Source organism: Danio rerio, chromosome 1, assembly GCF_052040795.2.
Source record: "Danio rerio strain M-AB ecotype USA chromosome 1, GRCz13ab, whole genome shotgun sequence".
Classification (NCBI taxonomy): Eukaryota; Metazoa; Chordata; class Actinopteri; order Cypriniformes; family Danionidae; genus Danio; species Danio rerio.
This window is the reverse complement of record NC_141021.1, coordinates 46,343,930-46,361,991: the sequence shown is the minus strand read 5'-3', so window position 1 is coordinate 46,361,991 and position 18,062 is coordinate 46,343,930. Positions and strand designations below refer to the sequence as shown.

General features: G+C 31.7%; 3 protein-coding genes across 5 annotated transcripts in view; 2 read left to right on the top strand and 1 right to left on the bottom strand.

Moving 5' to 3' along the window:
- The window catches only part of LOC147837473 (uncharacterized), a 65,676-nt gene that overhangs the window by 23,903 nt on the left and 23,711 nt on the right, over positions 1 to 18,062 (bottom strand). The gene's annotated exons all lie outside the window — the stretch shown is intronic.
- On the top strand, positions 251 to 9,233 carry ambn (ameloblastin). Of its 2 annotated transcripts, XM_087234811.1 has the most exons (8): positions 1,130 to 1,276; positions 1,385 to 1,449; positions 3,172 to 3,366; positions 5,013 to 5,057; positions 6,126 to 6,272; positions 6,351 to 6,395; positions 6,495 to 6,533; positions 7,751 to 9,233. In XM_087234811.1, the coding sequence occupies exons 2-8, from the start codon at positions 1,387 to 1,389 to the stop codon at positions 8,258 to 8,260; spliced, it is 1,044 nt and encodes a 347-aa protein (XP_087090937.1). In that variant the 5' UTR covers positions 1,130 to 1,276; positions 1,385 to 1,386; the 3' UTR covers positions 8,261 to 9,233.
- Positions 14,230 to 16,587, top strand: scpp7 (secretory calcium-binding phosphoprotein 7). The gene is given in 9 exon segments (NM_001145239.1): positions 14,230 to 14,279; positions 14,372 to 14,440; positions 14,558 to 14,605; positions 14,975 to 15,022; positions 15,139 to 15,174; positions 15,289 to 15,357; positions 15,455 to 15,538; positions 16,229 to 16,277; positions 16,381 to 16,587. Coding segments are annotated over 7 exon segments (381 nt in total). The 5' UTR covers positions 14,230 to 14,279; positions 14,372 to 14,386; the 3' UTR covers positions 16,271 to 16,277; positions 16,381 to 16,587.

Below are 18,062 nucleotides of genomic sequence, written 5' to 3'. Positions count from 1 at the left end.
TCAGTCGACAGCGGTGATTGGAGTCTGGTGGATTTACGTGAGAAGAGCAGCCCCAAATGGCACTCGTGAGAGAAATTTGACATCTCAAAAAATGTACACAGCAGCCTCTAGTGGATTCGCAAAAACAAAAACAGCAAAAACTGAAAAAAAAAAAAAAAAAAAAAAAACGCAGCTCCTGGGATGTATTTGTCGCTCTCCAGAAATATTCATGGGGTACATAATCAGAATGAGCCTGGGTTGATAATATCCTAAATTATGAAGTCAAATATGTAACATTTAGTTATTTCAGATGATTTCTTGGCAGTGATGTTTAATGTAATGGTCAATGTGTACAACCCTGAGGCTCTACACAGTAGGTGTGGTGCAGTGTCAACAGAGCAAAATGTGGGTATGTAATTTTGAGATTTTGAGATTGTCTTGGGTGGGACAGTATGACTCTTGAGTCACTACATGCTTATTAAACACAGTCTATCTTAAGAGGAAGCATTTTCTAATTTATCATGTAGAAAATCAGTCTGTGCATTTCAACAGTACCCAAAAATTAGCAAAGTTTGTTTTTAAAATGATCCAGTCTAGCTTTTGTTTGCACATCCAGTCATGTTTGGGAAATTCCTGGTTGTTTCATAAAATCTGCCGTCTGTGTCTGCATTCCTATTCGGTTTCAACCCAACTTAATAATAACAGTCATCTCACCGCAGTGTGAAATTAGGATCGTTCTTACTGTGGGAATGACAGAATTATACTATCATTAACTGAACCAAAGTGCCTTTTCAGAGGGTAACTGCGGTTTCACTTTAATCAACATTGGAAAGACAAAATCGGCGAGGAACAACCTCATGTTAGACACTTTTCTGCTGTGGGTGAACGCAACATTGTGATTTATCGAAAATAAACCAGATTTCTTCATTGTTGGGATCTGTTCATGCTGTGAAAATCAATGTTCGGAGTTGACTTCCAGACTACCGCAAACAAACCTCATTTTTATGATCATATTTATCCGTTTTTGATTTGAGTTTTAATGCTGTGAAACTGAACCAATATATCAAATTAAACTCGTCTGGATATGTCGAACATTTCAAAATGGCTTAATTTGATGATTCATTTAAACGCTAGACATTTTCTGAATTGTGCGATTAAATTATGGTCTGAGGTTTTATTTAGTCAGAGCCTATTTCTCATATTGTCCCCACAGCTGATTGGTTGCTTGAGAAATGGACAGTGTTTAAGTACAGCTTTCCCCACTTACGGTTTTCTGTTTTGATCAAAGGATTTTAAAGTGAGTATTTGTCTTTTTTTAACATCATGCAGCGTTAGCTATCAATCTCGTAATCAATTTGTGTGGTGTGATTTGTCAGTTTAATATTAACTTTGTGTGTCTCTTTAGGCATGACACAAATGAGGCTTATAGTGATGATCGTGTGCTTTCTTGCTGGAACATCCGCTGTTCCGGTGAGTCATTAATCGTCTTTATTCATCCAGTTGAAAGATGAGTTTTTTAGAGAGATGTTCACAGTTAAATGATAAATATCCTACTTCATAAGAACGCTAATCCATTAATGTTCAATTTATTTGAATAAACTATACCACAAGGATTTAGTTAATGGGAATATTCACTTTTGAAAAATAAAAGTAAAAAAAAATGAGTGATTTTTGAGTTACTTCTTAATGTATAGTTTAGAAATCTAAAGTACCATTTCAACTGTAATTAACCTTGTGCACAAGGGTAGATTTAGTGATTTGGAGGCCCTAAGCAATTTCAGCTATATAGGGGCCAAAAAGTCCTAACATGCACCCTTTGTATTTATTTGTTTGTTTGTTTGTTTGTGTTGCTGACTTTTTCTTATATCACTCAATCTTCTTTTCTATATTTTTCTTAAAATTAAAAAACAAAAACAACTACAAATAATAAATTGTTTCATTTTTAAAACTAAATCTTGACATAATGAAATCGGGACATAATAATTACATTACAATTTTTCTTATTAAATCCTCCTGGGGCCCTAAGCGGCTGCTTATCTTGCTTATTGGTTAAACCCACCACTGCTTGTGTAGAATGGAAGGATAACATGGATGTTAAAGAATCTTCATGAAATCTAATGCCAATAAAGAACTAAAACTGGTCCAGGAGGGCCAGCATCCTGCAGACTTGAACTCCAACCAGCTTCAGCATACTTTATGGTCTAGACCTTATGTTTGTGCCATCAATCCACTACTTCTTGTTTTATTTCTTTCTTTGAATAAGCAGGATTTAAACGCGAGTAACATAAGACATAAGTGAAGTCATTTCAAGCAAAGTTTTTATAACAACTTAACTGAAATATATAACATGGTCACAACAGTTTTCCTTCCGTTTTCATGACACAACTCCCTGCCGGAAGTGACATCAGCATATCTTCTAAATTAAAAATTAAATTACTTAGCATTTAATATTTTGTACCTTTGTATTTAGTACAAAGTTTTGCCTTTTACAATATTTTTAATTTAACATAAATAAATACAATATACCTTGATTAGTTGATTCATATTTGTTTGAACCCCCTACACACTTGCATAACATCATGATTATGGAACCAAAACATTAATTTCTGATTGATTAACATAACTGAAAAAAATTAAAAGCTCACTCAAAAAAATGAAAATTATTTCACCCTCATGTCGTTCCAACCTCCTGAAAATTTTGTTCATCCGGAAAGATATCTAAAAACAATCTGAAAAAACACCATAGGCCTTCAGTGATTTAATTAGAATTTTATCAAGCAACGAGAATACTTTTGTCTTCACATAAAACAAAAATAGCGACTTAATTCAACAATTTCTTCTCCTTAGTGTCAATATATTGTGCATATTTACTATGCACAAATGAAACCCCAATAAATACACAGTATACACACATGGTATACTGAGACCGAGGACTTGAAACTTTTAAATAAAATCTTTATTTTTGTTTTGAGAACAAACGTATTCTCGTAACTTGATGATATTTCAGTTGAACCATTAAAAATGTTTTGGGTATTTTCGGGATTGTTGTTGTCTAAGGACGATGAAGAAGCTCTCAGATTTTACTTAAAATATTTTAATTTATATTTTGAAGATCTTGAGGATTTGTAATTAACTATACCATTTTCTTGTTTGGGTGAACTAACAGTTTAACTTTTTTTTTTTTTTTTGTAGATCTCCCTAAATGCTGATTTAAAGGAATCGCTGTCAGTGGGAGATATGCAACAGTTTCAGCCTGGATCTCCTAGAATGCTCTCTGGACTTCATCAACAGGTGCCCAATCCATGGGCCTCTCAACCCAACCCCAGTACTGCTGTCAGACAGCATCCAGCACAGTTTCAGTACCTTCCTTATTCTCAGCAACCGCAGGTTAGAAATGTCACTAATTTCTAAAATTCATTTTTTTTTGGTTCCCTGAAGAAGCTTTGACCTAACTGATCCTTAAAGATTTGTTTATTTGCGTTAAGAACATTTAATGATTAAATGCCGGAGTTTTTCAACTGGAAAAAATATAACAATAAATAAAAATTATTTAAAAAATCAATAAATAATTGACAAAACTTAAACAATACATATGAAAAAATACAAAATATGATTAAATAATCATAATTAGAATACAATGCAAAAAAATTATATATATATATATATATATATATATATATATATATATATATATATATATATATATATATATATATATATTTGATTACTGAAAATAAACAAAATAAAATTTCTGTATCTCTATAAAGACAATATAATGACACAAATAATACAATAAATAGAATAACACAAACTATATTCAAATAATCTAATAATTACATAATTATAATGAATAAATACTTATGTGCAAACAAATAAACTAATTAAAGTTAAATAAAATAAAGTATATGTTGAATTTATAGAGATTATAAAAACAATATTATTAAAGAAATGATATGACAATAACAGTAATTTAATGTAATAGAAAACAATTATTTGGGAAGACTTTATATTGATGGTCCGTATTGCATGTTTTTTTGACTAAAAGTTTTATTGCAACTACATGCCAATTACTTCTAATTTGAGTATTAGACAGTCTGCTTAAAATCTGCTGATACTCCTCCTTCAACACATTTAACTGACTATATTGCAAGTACGTCAACTTACACTAACCATAAACAAAAAAAAAGCAAAAACAAAACAAAACTACAGTATATACAGTAGAAATTAGAATAGCCAGCCCCCCTGAAAATATTTTTCCTTTTTAAATATTTCCCAAATATTTTTTAACAGAGCAAGGAAATTTTCACAGTATGTCTGATAATATATTTTCTTCTAGAGAAAGTCTGATTTGTTTTATTTTAGCTCTTTTAATTTTTTGAAAAAAACATTTTAAAGTCAATATTATTTGCCTCTTTAAGCTATATATTTTTTCGATAGTCAGAACAAACCATTGTTATACAATAACTTGCCTAATAACCCTAACCTGCCTAGTTACCCTAATTAACCTAGTTAAGCCTTTAAATGTCACTTTAAGCTGTATAGAAGTCTTAAAAATATCTAGTCAAATATTATTATCAAATATATTTATTGTTATCATTGCCAGGATAAAATAAATCAGTTGGAGATGGGTTATTAAAACTATTATGTTTAGAAATGTGTTGAAAAAATCTGCTCTCCATTAAACAGAAATTGGCTAAATATATTAATTAGGGAGCTAATAATTCAGGGGGTTTAATATTTGTCACTTCAACTGTACATGCCTATTACATTATATGGTCTCAAGTTTACTCAACTGTCATATTCATAGACACATTTTGCAGTCTTTGACACCAAAACGTTTAAAAACCCCACATTTAATAAACCATTTTCACTTTAAAGAGCCTTTTGTGCATAGGAAAGTTTCTATTAACACTAAATGTTCATGAATTTAAAAACAATCTTTATTTTAGGAGTATATTGTAAACATGGGACTATTTTTAAATAACGTATTAAAACGTTTATAAAAAATAAATTTATGCTTCTTTATTTTTCAGTTTTTCTACTATCCCATTCTTGGACAGCAATCAAGGAACCCGACAGTAAGAGTGTTTCCATCATTTATTCTGCAATAACAGAAATATGTGGGGTTTTTGTTTATAGTCAGCAAAAATCCACCACAGGAAGAGCTAACAGACTGGCTGAGTTCAGCAGGTTCACTTTCAATCAGGGTCCAAACCTGAACTTAATTAAATTTAGCAATGTAACCCTCAAGCAAGCCTTTGTGTTTCGCCTGTTTTGTAAATGATCTGAATTTTTTGGCTGGAGGAAATCTTTCTGTCTGTCTTCTGTACGTGTCACGTATGAGGTGCTTTGATTGATTGAGGAAACCCGCTGCACTTGATGTGTCTGAACAAAGAGGGTTGCTGTAATATAGTAAATTGCCTCACTATCAGTAAAGTACGTACATAAATAAAATCTATTGTCAGCAGTTTGTCAGATCAGCATCCAACAGAGAGAGGAGTCATTCGGTTCATTCATGCTTTACTAATACTCAATGTGCCTCAATGTGTGTTTTCTTTTTCAAATATTTTACCAATGAGGCTTAATAGAGCAAGGAATTTTTCATAGTATTTCCTATATAATGTTTTTTCTTCAGGAGAAAGTCTTATTCGTTTTATTTCGGCTAGAATAAAAGCAGTTTTTAATTTTTTACAAAACTTTTTAAGATCAATGTTATTTGCTCCCTTAAGCAATATTTTTCAGCTGTCTACAGAATAAACCACTGTTATACAACAACCCAGTAGTCTAATAGAAGTCTAAACATAGTCGTCTTGGCTAAAACAAGACTAAATTTGGGCTGTCAGTGAAAATCTAACAGATGTCTAAGAATAGGCCAAAACTAGACTAGTCATCAAATAAACAGAAACGAATGACTACCCATATAAAGTCTGCCTAATATGTCTATTTGATGACTAGTCTAGTTTTGGGCTATTCTTAGATAGCTATTAGATTTTCATCAAGTTTAGCCAAGTTTTGCTTATGTTTGCTTGCCACAAGTCACTATAAATTCCCTAAGTTCCATATAACAACCTAATAACAGCTAATAATTCAGGAGAGCTAATAATTCTGACTGTATAATGTTTCTGAAATGTCTCTTCATGCATCAGTTCTCCTATGGAGTGTCTGCTTTCCAGCATGCTGCATCCCAACAATATCCTGCTAATGCAGCTCCAGCTTTACGGCCAGCAAGACCACAACAGGGGCAAAATGCACACCAAATGCGTCAGCCTCAACAACAACAACAACAACAACAGGTATATATAAAAAATTGTGGATTCAAGCAACTCAAGTGTGTTGAAAATATCCTAAAATAGCATGTGTTTTTTTAACAGTTTCAACCCATTTTTTATATGGTTCCTCAAATGCCACAGCGAATGGTAAATGAAATAATTATGTTTTATTTCTGTAAAATGATAAATTTATTCATCAAATATGTTCAATATGGGGTACTTACTTATTTGAATTTGTTTTTAAAGGCTGGATCATATGGTGGACTGAGCTCTGAGGAACTTCAGGTAAATTCAATTACAGTGAGGCTTCAGAGGAAGCATATGTAATGTTCTGTTTGTTTATTATCATCATCATTATTTGAAAAAAAAAGTATTTGCCTCATCCTCATCTTTTGCACCTTTTAGTGATCTAAAAATACTGCAGAAGTTTTTATTTATTTTTTTAAGATGCTTACACTTTATTTTGATGGTCCTTATTAGACATGTTTAAATTGTTAACAGTGATTTTATAATAACATGTCAACTAACTCTCATTCTCGTTATATAATTAGTAGATGATTAGTAGAAATGTAAAATATTAGATTACAGGTTAGCAGAATAAGTTAACATGTACATGGAGAGTTGCATATAATGAGTAGAATTTCTATGAATATTATGTATTGACAGGTGATTAAGCAGATTTACCAATACACTCTAAAATATGCTGGGTAGTTTTAACTTAATGGTCTAATATGGACAAACCCAATGATGGATAGTTTCAATTAAATTTAAATAACATTTTTAATCACTTTTTTACCTTTAATGATTAGTTTGTCTACTTTTAACCAAAAGTTGAGTGAAAAGCACCCAGATTATTTTTGTCTGTATGGCAATCCACTTCACAACATTTTGCATGGTGCAGTGGCTGCCCTTTTTTTTTTGAGCGAACTATCCCTTTAAAGGACACCCTTGCCCTTACCATATTGCACACTTAGTAAAATATCTGAAACCTCATCCAATTTGAGAATGCACATGCCAAAAATGTTATGACAAAAAGTCTAACTTGATATTTTTATTCAGTTCGATTGATGTAAGCTGAGATGACTAGAAAAATGTATTTGATTCAACTAAAAAATGTAAGTCAGCAAGAATATTTGGTAATACTTTAGTTTTGGTCACTCTTCACAGTATTAACAAACCTTTAACACAACTACCTTAATAAAATACTAACAAGCTATTTATTAATTGCAAAGTTGAAGTTGGATTTAGGTTTTGGGTAGGATTAGGCATGCAGAATAAGGTTATACTTTATAACTAAAGACAATATCTTAATAATAGGCAGGTAATAAATCAGTAGTTAACAGCATGAATTGTAAACTATAGTGTTACTGGATATTTTTACAGTGAAACAATAATATGCAAGGAACCACATGGAAACAAGGCTATGTTATTAATCTGTGCCTACTTGTGTGCATTCCATCAAGAAACATGCATTTAATCTCTGTTCATATCTCACACTGCAGAACATGGGCCGTGTTAACATGCACCTACCTGCGATTAGAGGAAATGTGTTTCCTGTATCTGGACCTCAAACTGTTGTACCCATTGGGCCAGTAAGACCGCCCAACCCCTTCCCTGCCACTGGAATGACCTACCCGGGCATTACTGAGCTCCAGCAACCCAGCATTATAGCCGTGCCTCCTAGCAGAGATGCCATACCTGCTACTGGTGGATCCCATCCAAATAGTGCAGTGCTGCCTAGTAGGATTTCTGGCACTCAGGATCGTGATCGAGCACCATGTGTGTCCGCTGAAATCCCCTTAACCAACTCTTTTGCACCTTTAGATTCAGGTCACGGAGCTTTCATTTCAGCAGATGTTCCTACCGTCCACCCCGATCCCCAAAGCAGTGGTCCCAATCTAGTTCCCGATCCACTCCCAACAGCAGAATACAAAGAAGACCTTTTTCCAGCAGCCCCACCACTGCTTTCTGATACTGTAGACACCAATACTGCTAATGAGATGTATCCCTAAGATACATGATTAATGCATGATTGTACACAAATATGTATTTTACGTCAAGCTAACTGTTTTATATATTAGGTTGAGTCAGGATTTTTCATAGAAATCTGAATAAATAGCCCCCCCACCACTTTAGATTTTCCCCTAATTGTTGTTTAACGGTAAGAAGATGTTTTTCTACACATTTCTAAACATGATAGTTTTAATAACTAATTTATAATAGCTGATTTAGTTTATCTTTGCCATGATGACAGTACATAATATTTTACTACATATTTTTTAAGACTCTAGTATTCAGATTAAAGTGACATTTAAAGGCTTAATTAAATTAATTTGACAGTTGTAATTAAGCAAGTCATTGTATAATAATGGTTTGTTCTGTAGACAATCGAAAACAAATATTGCTAATATTTAATATAAGGGGGTGAATAATATAGACCCTAAAATGGTTTAATAAAATTAAAAACTACTTTTATTCTGAAAAAATATTACAGGAAATGCTGTGAAAAATTTCTTGCTCTGTTAAACATCATTCGGGAAATATTTGAAAAAGAACAAACAATTCCCGGGAGGGCTAATCATTTTGCTTTCAACTGTATATTTTTTTGTTTTTTATTTGTAACTGCTTCATAATATTTCCAGAAGTACATTTTTTACTTTTTGTGGACTTTGGCACATCTGTCACAATTTAGAATAAAGTGCCAATAGTTAATGTTGGCGATCAACAATACATGGCATTTATAAGTTAATGTTAATTTAAACATTTACTAATGCATTGTTAAAATCCAAAGTGTGATTTAACAAGGACTAACAGTGAATGACTGTAACTATGTTAACAAAGATGAATAAACACTGTAATAAATGTGTTGAGCCTTTTTGTAAAGTGTTAGCAAAATATCTTTTTGGTCTTTTACTGTGAACTGTGTGTGTGGGCCTCAATGTATAGACTTATAATTAAATCGAAGTTAATGACAGCCTGAGGCTATTTCTGTGTTGCAGAGTTCATCTGTCATCAAGTGCCAGTGGTATTAACATTACTTGGAAAAATGTGCACACTGTAACCAAGAGATAGAGCAAGGGGCTTTAACTATAAAGTTCACTTCTAAAATGCTTTAGTATAATGTATTTTTTATATGTTGAAGGTATTCATACAGAGAACATTAGGACCTCTAAACTACAGTTAATATACTGCTTGAATTTAAGCTAGTGAATACTTAAAGCGATGTATTCATTCATTCATTCCTTTTCTTATCAGCTTAGTCCCTTTATTAACCCGGGGTTGCCACAGTGGAATGAACCAACAACTTATTCAGAACGTTTTTTTGCAGCGGATGCCCTTCCAGCCACAACCCATCTCTGGGAAACATCCATGCACACTCATTCACACTCATACACTACGGACAATTTAGCCTACCCAATTCACCTGTACCGCATGTCTTTGGACTGTGGGGGAAACCGGAGCACCTGGAGGAAACCTACATTGGCTTTTCTACACAGAAACATTTGCCAGTGTATATTTTACACCACAGGTGTTGAATTAAACCCTTTTCTGGTGTATAAATGAGTCCTACCAGCCAAGTGCCCAGGTTACACTTTCAAAAGTGTTGAATATATACACCTCTGTAGTAGAAAATATTTACACTTAGAGTGTAAAAATGCACACCACCTGCAAGGTAAATTGTCCAGTGTACATATAACTCCAGAGGTGTTAAATTACACTTTATACAAGTCCCACCAGTTAGGTAGAGTAAATAATTTTACATTAAGAGTGCAAAAAACTTTATACTAGATTAAATCACCACAGCCAGGTCATATTTAGCATAAATTCCAATTTTCTTTAAGTTGACTTGAGTAAAAGTTAACATTTTTCTCACATTAAATTCAAAGAAAAGTGTATATTTGAACACTCTGGAATAATAATAATAATAAAAATATAAAATGTCAACAAACTCTTTTTTTGCCTTACTAAAATGAGTGTTTAAGCGTTTAATTTATTCCACATCCGTGTTAAAAACAGTATATGTACACTTGGATTTTAACACTGTAACACAACAGGGGCTTACACCAGAAATTCAACACCTCATAATTTGCTGTGTTCAAAGGGGCGCCAGCAACCAGCATATTTCATAATATCTTTTGTTGAAAGAAGAAAGAAACTCATAAAGGTTTAAAACTACATGACAGAAAATAAAAGATGAGGTGTTTTTCATTTTTGTCTGAACTATGAGTTGAGAGTCTGTGATTAAATCTTTATTGCAGAGGTTAAAATGTTTCTGACTTGACTAGAAACAATTATTTGAACCCTAACCAATGCAGTGTGTGTAGATTTTTATTAGTCACACAATCATGTTCACTTCCCCTGATCATATTAAGGATGAGAGTGCCAAGATTGAACAAGCTCAAACTATGAGGGAAGGCTTCATTTTCATGCATTGGATTGACCAGTATCAGACCCTGACAAAAACAGCTCTCTTACACATTTTAAATTTAAGTGCATGTAAGCAAATGTTTTTAGTGAACATTGCTTAAACAAAAGATCATCATGCTGCTATAAAACTGATCTGGCAGGCCAAACTATAAGTCATAGAGTTTTAAAACTTTGATGCATGGCAATACTAACATAGGTTTTTTTTCTCTAAACATAGCCCTATATACATTTCTGGAGATCGCAAATTATGTAGCCAGAGGTACTAATTTTGAAACTAATACTAAGTCTTTAAAACGAGCGCTACATGGGTGATATGACTTTTCGTGCTTCACAGCTGATGTACGTCAGCGGTGCATGGTGGAGCATGATGGCAAGTTTTGTTCCTTTTCACATTATAGATATTTTACAGGGACATATTATCAACAAATTAAGAATTATTTTTGTCTATTTCTTTGCACAACACTAAATAAATATCACAAATAACTTAACAGTGTCTCTGATGTGTGAGTCTGGTGTAGCATGGTTTCTTAAAAGAGATAACGGCGACGTAATATCAAAGTGTAAAACTATGTTTCTACAGTGCACTTTTCTCTTACAATTGCTTTTGAAAACACTATTGGTTGGGTTTAGGAAAGTGTTTCGGTCAATAGGTTTGCTAAGTCAGTGGTTCCCAAAATGTTGGTTGGGATCCCCCAGGGCATTGCAGGGCAATAAGGAGGGGTCGCTTGGCGATTTCCAAAAATCATATTTATTTAATTAAACTATTAGAATTATTATATTTTATCCATAACCTACTGAAGAACAAAATAGTAGTTAATAGTAACATTGTTAATAATAAACATACAAAAAGAAAAAAAAACCATGCAAAAGAAAAGCCATCAGCCTTTCAATTTTGTTTTGCAACCCCTGGGATGATTACGTTATATTAAAGACACGGCAATAGAGTCAGACGCAGCACATTGATTTTATGGCACCAGGTTAAACTTTCTGACACCTTTACTGCACTTACTTAAATTAAAATAAATACAGGCCACAATTGAACATGGAGGATTATCTCTAAGTGGCATTCTCCAAAATTAAACGATGAGTAGACTTGGGCCTATTGGTTATGTGCAAAGATTATATATCTATAACCACCTCAGAGAATATTGGAGGTCGCGGGTCACTGGCATTGTAATTTTGTGGGTCGTAAGCTGAAAAGTTTGGCAACCCCTGCAGTATGATATAATATATCTGCATACTTCAGAGAAATGATACGTGGCCCAGTAGTGCTAAACACAACGCATTAAGATCACAATGCAAAAACATAAAAAAAAAAAGCAAACATTAATGTTACAACCCAGAAACATTAAGATTAAAACACAGAAACATTTCCAAATAAAATTCTGGGTTGTAAAATTAATGTTTGCGTTTTAAAATGTTTCTGTGTTTTCATCTTAATGTTTCTGCAATGTGAAGTTGTTTGCTTTTTGAAATGTTTTTGCATTGTGATCTTAATGTTTCTGCGTTGATCTAAATGCATTGTGTTTTGCACTACATCCAAACCTGATCAACCTGAAAGAATAATACTCAATGTTCACATTGCTGTAAAGATTTCAACCATTCTTTCAGCTTTACAGAAAAAGGTTATTACTGGGAGCTCTGATTATAACTTTAAATCAAGAGGCATGGCAAAAGTTATTGACTTTTTGATTGAATTTTAATTATGAAATATTTCGAAGTTTTAGGTGCTATTTAACAGAGAGGACATTTTCAACACATTTTTAAGGATAATAGTTTTAATTTTTAATAGCTACTTTGTGTGTTTGCCATTATGAGACTAATTACTTTACAAATTACTTTGAAAGATACTAGTTTTTCAGCTTAAAATGCAATTTTAAAGCTTAACTTGGTTATTTTCAGCAGGAAATGAAAAATGTTATAGTAAATACAGTAAAAAAACCCTTACTCTAAACATAATTTTTTTTAAATAAAGATTTTACAGGTGGGCTAGTAATACGTATACACATAATAACTGTAACTGTATTAATTCAAATCCAGAACACAAAAGGAGTAGAAGTATATTTATTGGTAACACTTTAGAATAACTATCCGTTATAACAAGTTAATAGATCATTAATAAACTGTTGGTTAATGGGTTATTAATGACTTGTTAAATAAAATGTAATAGTTTGTTAATTATTTATAACTGTGCTTTATAGATAGCCAACATAACTTACAAGCTGTTAGTTAACAAGTTGTAAATGACTTCTTAACTGTATTTTAATGATTATAGCTATACCTAATACATTAGTAACAGATCATCAACAAGCTCTTAGTAAATTACTTAATAAAGACTTGTTAAGTATCAGTTAATAGTGTATATATGTTATTGGGACGTTATTCTAAAGTTGTGATTATTCTTCATCTATTAACTGTTAGTAAATGAGGAATAGTTGCAACTTTAGAATAACATCCCAATAACATGCATAAGCTAATAACTAACACTTAACTAATATATTAACTCACAAATCACATATCAGTTGTTCCAATCTACTAACACCAGTGAAACTTTTGTTGAACTTGAACTTATTCCATCCATTTGCTGTTCAACAAAGTTTCACTGGTATTTGTAGATTGTTAACAAACTATGAACAACAGATTGGTAAAGTGTAAGTTAATAGATTGGTTAAGTGTTAGTTATTAGCTTATGTATGTTATTGGGATGTTATTCTAAAGTTGCAACTATTCCTCATTTACTAACAGTTAATAAATGAAGAATAGTTGCAACTATAATAACGTCCCAATAACATATATAAACTATTTACTTTTACTTAACAAGTCTTTAGTAAGTAATTTACTAACAGCTTGTTCATTATCTGTTTCTAATTTATTAGGTATAGTTATAAATCATTAAAATACTTATTTATAACTTGTTAACTAACAGCTTGTAAGTTATCTTTTGGCTATCTATAAGGCACAGCTATAAGTAATGAACAAACTATTAACTTTTATTTAACAAGCCATTTATAACCCATTAACTAACAGTTTATTAATGATGTATTAACTAGTTATAACGGATAGTTATTCTAAAGTGTTACCTATTTATTTTCACTGACTTTAAAGTTTTACAAGAACCATTTATATTCAGTGCTACATAATTTCTGCAAAAATATCAGGAACATTATTATTTTCTTTGTGTCTACTTTGGTATTTATTATTTATAATACTATTTATAAATGCATATAGCATATGTAGCAGTATCCTCAGGCAGAAGAACAAGTGTGAACAGTGCCGTCAAAGAGATTTCATCACATGTGCTTTTAATGCATTTAGCATTTGATTTATATGTACTGTACTTTGACATGCCTCTAATGTATCATGTCAAATTGAATGTAATTACAGTCATGGCCAAAATCTTGCTTTGAGATAAGCAAAGATCTATATTTGTGCTTTCAACGCACATTTTTTGTCCTCTTTAATGAAGCTTGGCTACTTACCAAAGCCAATCAGATACTGATGCTATTTTTTGTTTGCCATGCGAATATAAAGCGAAGATCGAGACCGTAGCATCACAAAATCCTCCTCAACTATCCTGATAACGTTCAAGAGACTTAAACCAAGGTAAAGTATGTTTAATTCAACAGAAAACTAAGTTAAAACATTGATGTATTTTGTTCTTAATTTCATATTTCATGTTGATTGTTCCATTTCAGACATCATCAATCATCATGAGATCCCTCATTTTGCTGGCATTCGTCATTGGAGTTGCTTATTGCGCTCCGGTATATGATTTATATTCACTTTTTTAATATATATATTTAGATATTTAGTCAGACTAGGATAGCATAATATATAATGCAAACATTGTGATACTAATTTTCTTGTTTTCTGACCCACAGCAAGTGATGTATTATGAGGTAGAGTACAAACCTGTAATGGCTCCACAGGTTAGTTTGGTCCAAATCAAAAATTTATACATTTATTTATTTGCAGTCTAAATGAAGCATTTTAAGGCATTTAGAAACATACAGCTTTGGAAAAACTCGTTTTACTGGAAAATATTTCTTACAACTTTTAAAATAAAAATATTTAGGGACTAATTTTTTAAGAATGAAACCAGAAAATAATAATTAGACATGTTGTTTTGTTTGTTTAAAGTCCTGAAGAAAGTCACCAGTAGCTTACAGAATAAAACAAGCTTTTCTCCAACACATAACTGTCAATTGTGAATCCAAAGAATTCAATCTTTTTCTCTAGCTGTATATTTCACATTATAGGATGTATATTATATAAGAAGTGTGTTTGATGATTTACAGGCTCAGCAAGCGGCCCCTGCTGCAGCAAGACCCTCTGAAATCGAGCTTGTAAGTGTGAGAAAGACTATTAGAATTTATAACTGTATAACTTATAAATAATCACTGTATTATTTTAATATTGTATCTATGTTTTAATTAATATTTTATTTTATTTTATTTTTCAGCTTTTGGCAGCTCAGCAGGCTGCAGCTGGAGTTCCTGTAAGTTTCAAACTGCACTTAATATTTATTTCGCAGACTCTCCTTTCCTCATCATCTGAACGTTTAGCATGCTTTGCAGTGCTTCCACATTTTGTTTTGTCTCATCCTCCACAGGCTCAACCCGTCCGTGGCTTCATTAAACACGAGATTCCTCAGCCCGCAGGCAAAGAGAGCATTGAAGTTGTACGTGTTTACGCCTTTTATTCACATCTACTGCCACATGATGTGTCTCCAGTATAAGATGTCTTCATTTTCTTAAAAATGTTTCTGTGTTTTCTAGCTGTACCCCTTCGACTTCCGTCCAGCCCCTGCTGCCCCTGTTGTCCCTGCTGCCCCAGCTGCCCCAGTTGCTCCTGCTGCCCCGGTACACCTAAACTAAACATTTTGTGAATTGATATCATACACAGTATACAAAAAAATCTTGCTGACTTAAACTTTTTAGTTGAATCAAATTAACTTTTTTTGGTCTTCTCAACTTACATCAGTAAAACTGACAAAAAATTCAGTTGAAACCTGATTAACTTAAGTTAAATTAACATAAAAAAATGTTGTCTTGACTTTTTTTTTGTCATTTAATCTTTTACAGTGTGCAGTCAAAGCCCAAAGTGGTTCAGGGACCAGATAAATATGTGCATTTTTATATATAATTTTTTTGCAAGCGGATGCAGGGCACTATAATTTGTTTATTTAGGTAAAAATAGCTAATTAAAGGCAATATATTACAGCCAAAAATCATCATTTAGTACTCTAAGAACAAACTTTAACTTATTTTAGTACATTAATCAAGTTTCAACTTCATTTCTTTAAGTTAAACCAATTTTAACTTGATATTTTAAGTCAGTTTATATGTATATAGTGAGTTGAAATGACTAAAACAGGTTAAATAATGTAAAAATTTACTGTATTTGTCAAGATTTTTTGACAGGGTGTCATTAAAACTCAAGGTGGACAAAAAGTTTTGATAGTAGCGTAAATAATGTCATAATAACAGCATTATTTCTAATGTGAGAAATGTTGAGTCTATATGTGTTGTTTTTTTTTTTTTGTCTGGTAGGCTCCCGTTCCAAAAGATGATGATGATGATCAAGATGACTAAATTAGTGGTAATTATAGTACTTATGATACATTGATCAGTGACGCTGTTACAATGTCTAATATATGTCATATACATCAGAACAACCACCCTATTGTTTCCTTTTTGTATAGATGCACGGATAATTTGACCAGAAAGTTCCAGAGTGACACAGAAGCTGCTTGTTTTTAGCTAATTGTCATTATTTTCTTGCATTCCAAATTTGTTGATCTGTCAGGGATGGTGCTCTCTCAGAGGCTTGATGCATGAGAGCTCTTAAATCAGATGCTTTTTCCCAACCATGTTTCTATATCTTGATTTTTAATAAACTATACAGTCAATTCCTTGCCTCCACATGTGCTTTTTGAGTTGGTTATGTGTTACTATATGGAAATCTGTTTCTTGGGTTGGGTTCTTGGTTACTGAGATACTGTTGTAGCTTTTATATCTTTTCTAATAGTTTGATTTTTTAAATTTCTGATAAAGGTATATATATAAGGTATTATATATATATTACATTATATTATATTATATTATATTATATTATATTATATTATGTTACATTATATTATATTATATTATATTATATTATATTATATTACATTATATTATATTATATTACATTATATTATATTATATAAATGTGTTGCTTTATAGTTATTTAGTAAATGAATTAGGCACATAATAATAAAACTTAATTAAGTCACTTTAACAGTTTCAAGTTATGAGTTTACTCACTTTTTAAAGTAAAGTCAACTTGTTTCTTTTAAGGCAATGGCTTCACACACTTTTTAAAGTAAAATAACTACACTGTGAAAAATTGCTGTAAAAACACAATCAGTTTGGGACCAATTTGTTTGTTGGGAATACATGAAGAAATTAAGTTACTTATTAGTTCTTATAAATTGGACTGAACATAAAACTTATGCTGCAGTATATTATAATAAAACATTTTTTATTTAATTTATTCAATTTAAATTGAATTAAAATAAAAAATACATTTCCATTTTCAACAATAATAACTATATTATCACTCACTCATAGTCAGGATAGTCCTTGATTATTATATTATATTATATTATATTATATTATATTATATTATATTATATTATATTATATTATATTATATTATTCATGCATTTTCTTGTCGGCTTAGTCCCTTTATTAATTCGGGGTCGCCACAGTGGAATAAACCACCAACTTATCCACACAGAAACGTCAACTGAGCCGAGGTTCGAACCAGCGACCCAGCGACCTTCTTGCTGTGAGGTGACAGCACTACCTACTGCGCCACTCGCCTATATTATATTTTATTCCATTATATTATATTATATTATATTATATTATATTATATTATATTATATTATATTATATTATATTATATTATATTATATGTCACTTTTAAAGTGATTACAGTGAGTAAACCTGTAGCTTTATAATTATTAAGTAAATGCACATAATAATAAAAATTAACTTAACAGTTGCAATTGATGAGTTTACTCACTTTTTAAAGTAAAGTCAACTTGTTGCTTTTAAGGTTATGGCTTCACTCACTTTTTAAAGTAAAGTAACTACACTATAATAAATGCAGTAGTTTACACACAATCGATCTGTTAAAATGTTTTTACAAATTGAAAGTGGATTCAATATAAAACAATTTAGTTGTCCTAAAAACACTCCTTAATTCAGTTTAAAATGTTGGAATTCACATACGTAGCTTGAACAAACAACAAACATAATTTTTTTTTGTGTAATTGCTTTTTACACCACTTTTCTGTAGTTTAGTATTCATTCAGTCATTTTCTTTTCGGCTAGT

Bases quoted from the DNA above. Each gene is read 5' to 3' on its own strand.
- ambn (XM_087234811.1), top strand. From the start codon at position 1,387: ATGACACAAATGAGGCTTATAGTGATGATCGTGTGCTTTCTTGCTGGA. The intron at 1,450-3,171 runs GTGAGTCATTAA...TTTTTTTTGTAG, and splicing joins CTGGAACATCCGCTGTTCCG to ATCTCCCTAAATGCTGATTT. The intron at 3,367-5,012 runs GTTAGAAATGTC...TTTATTTTTCAG, and splicing joins CTTATTCTCAGCAACCGCAG to TTTTTCTACTATCCCATTCT.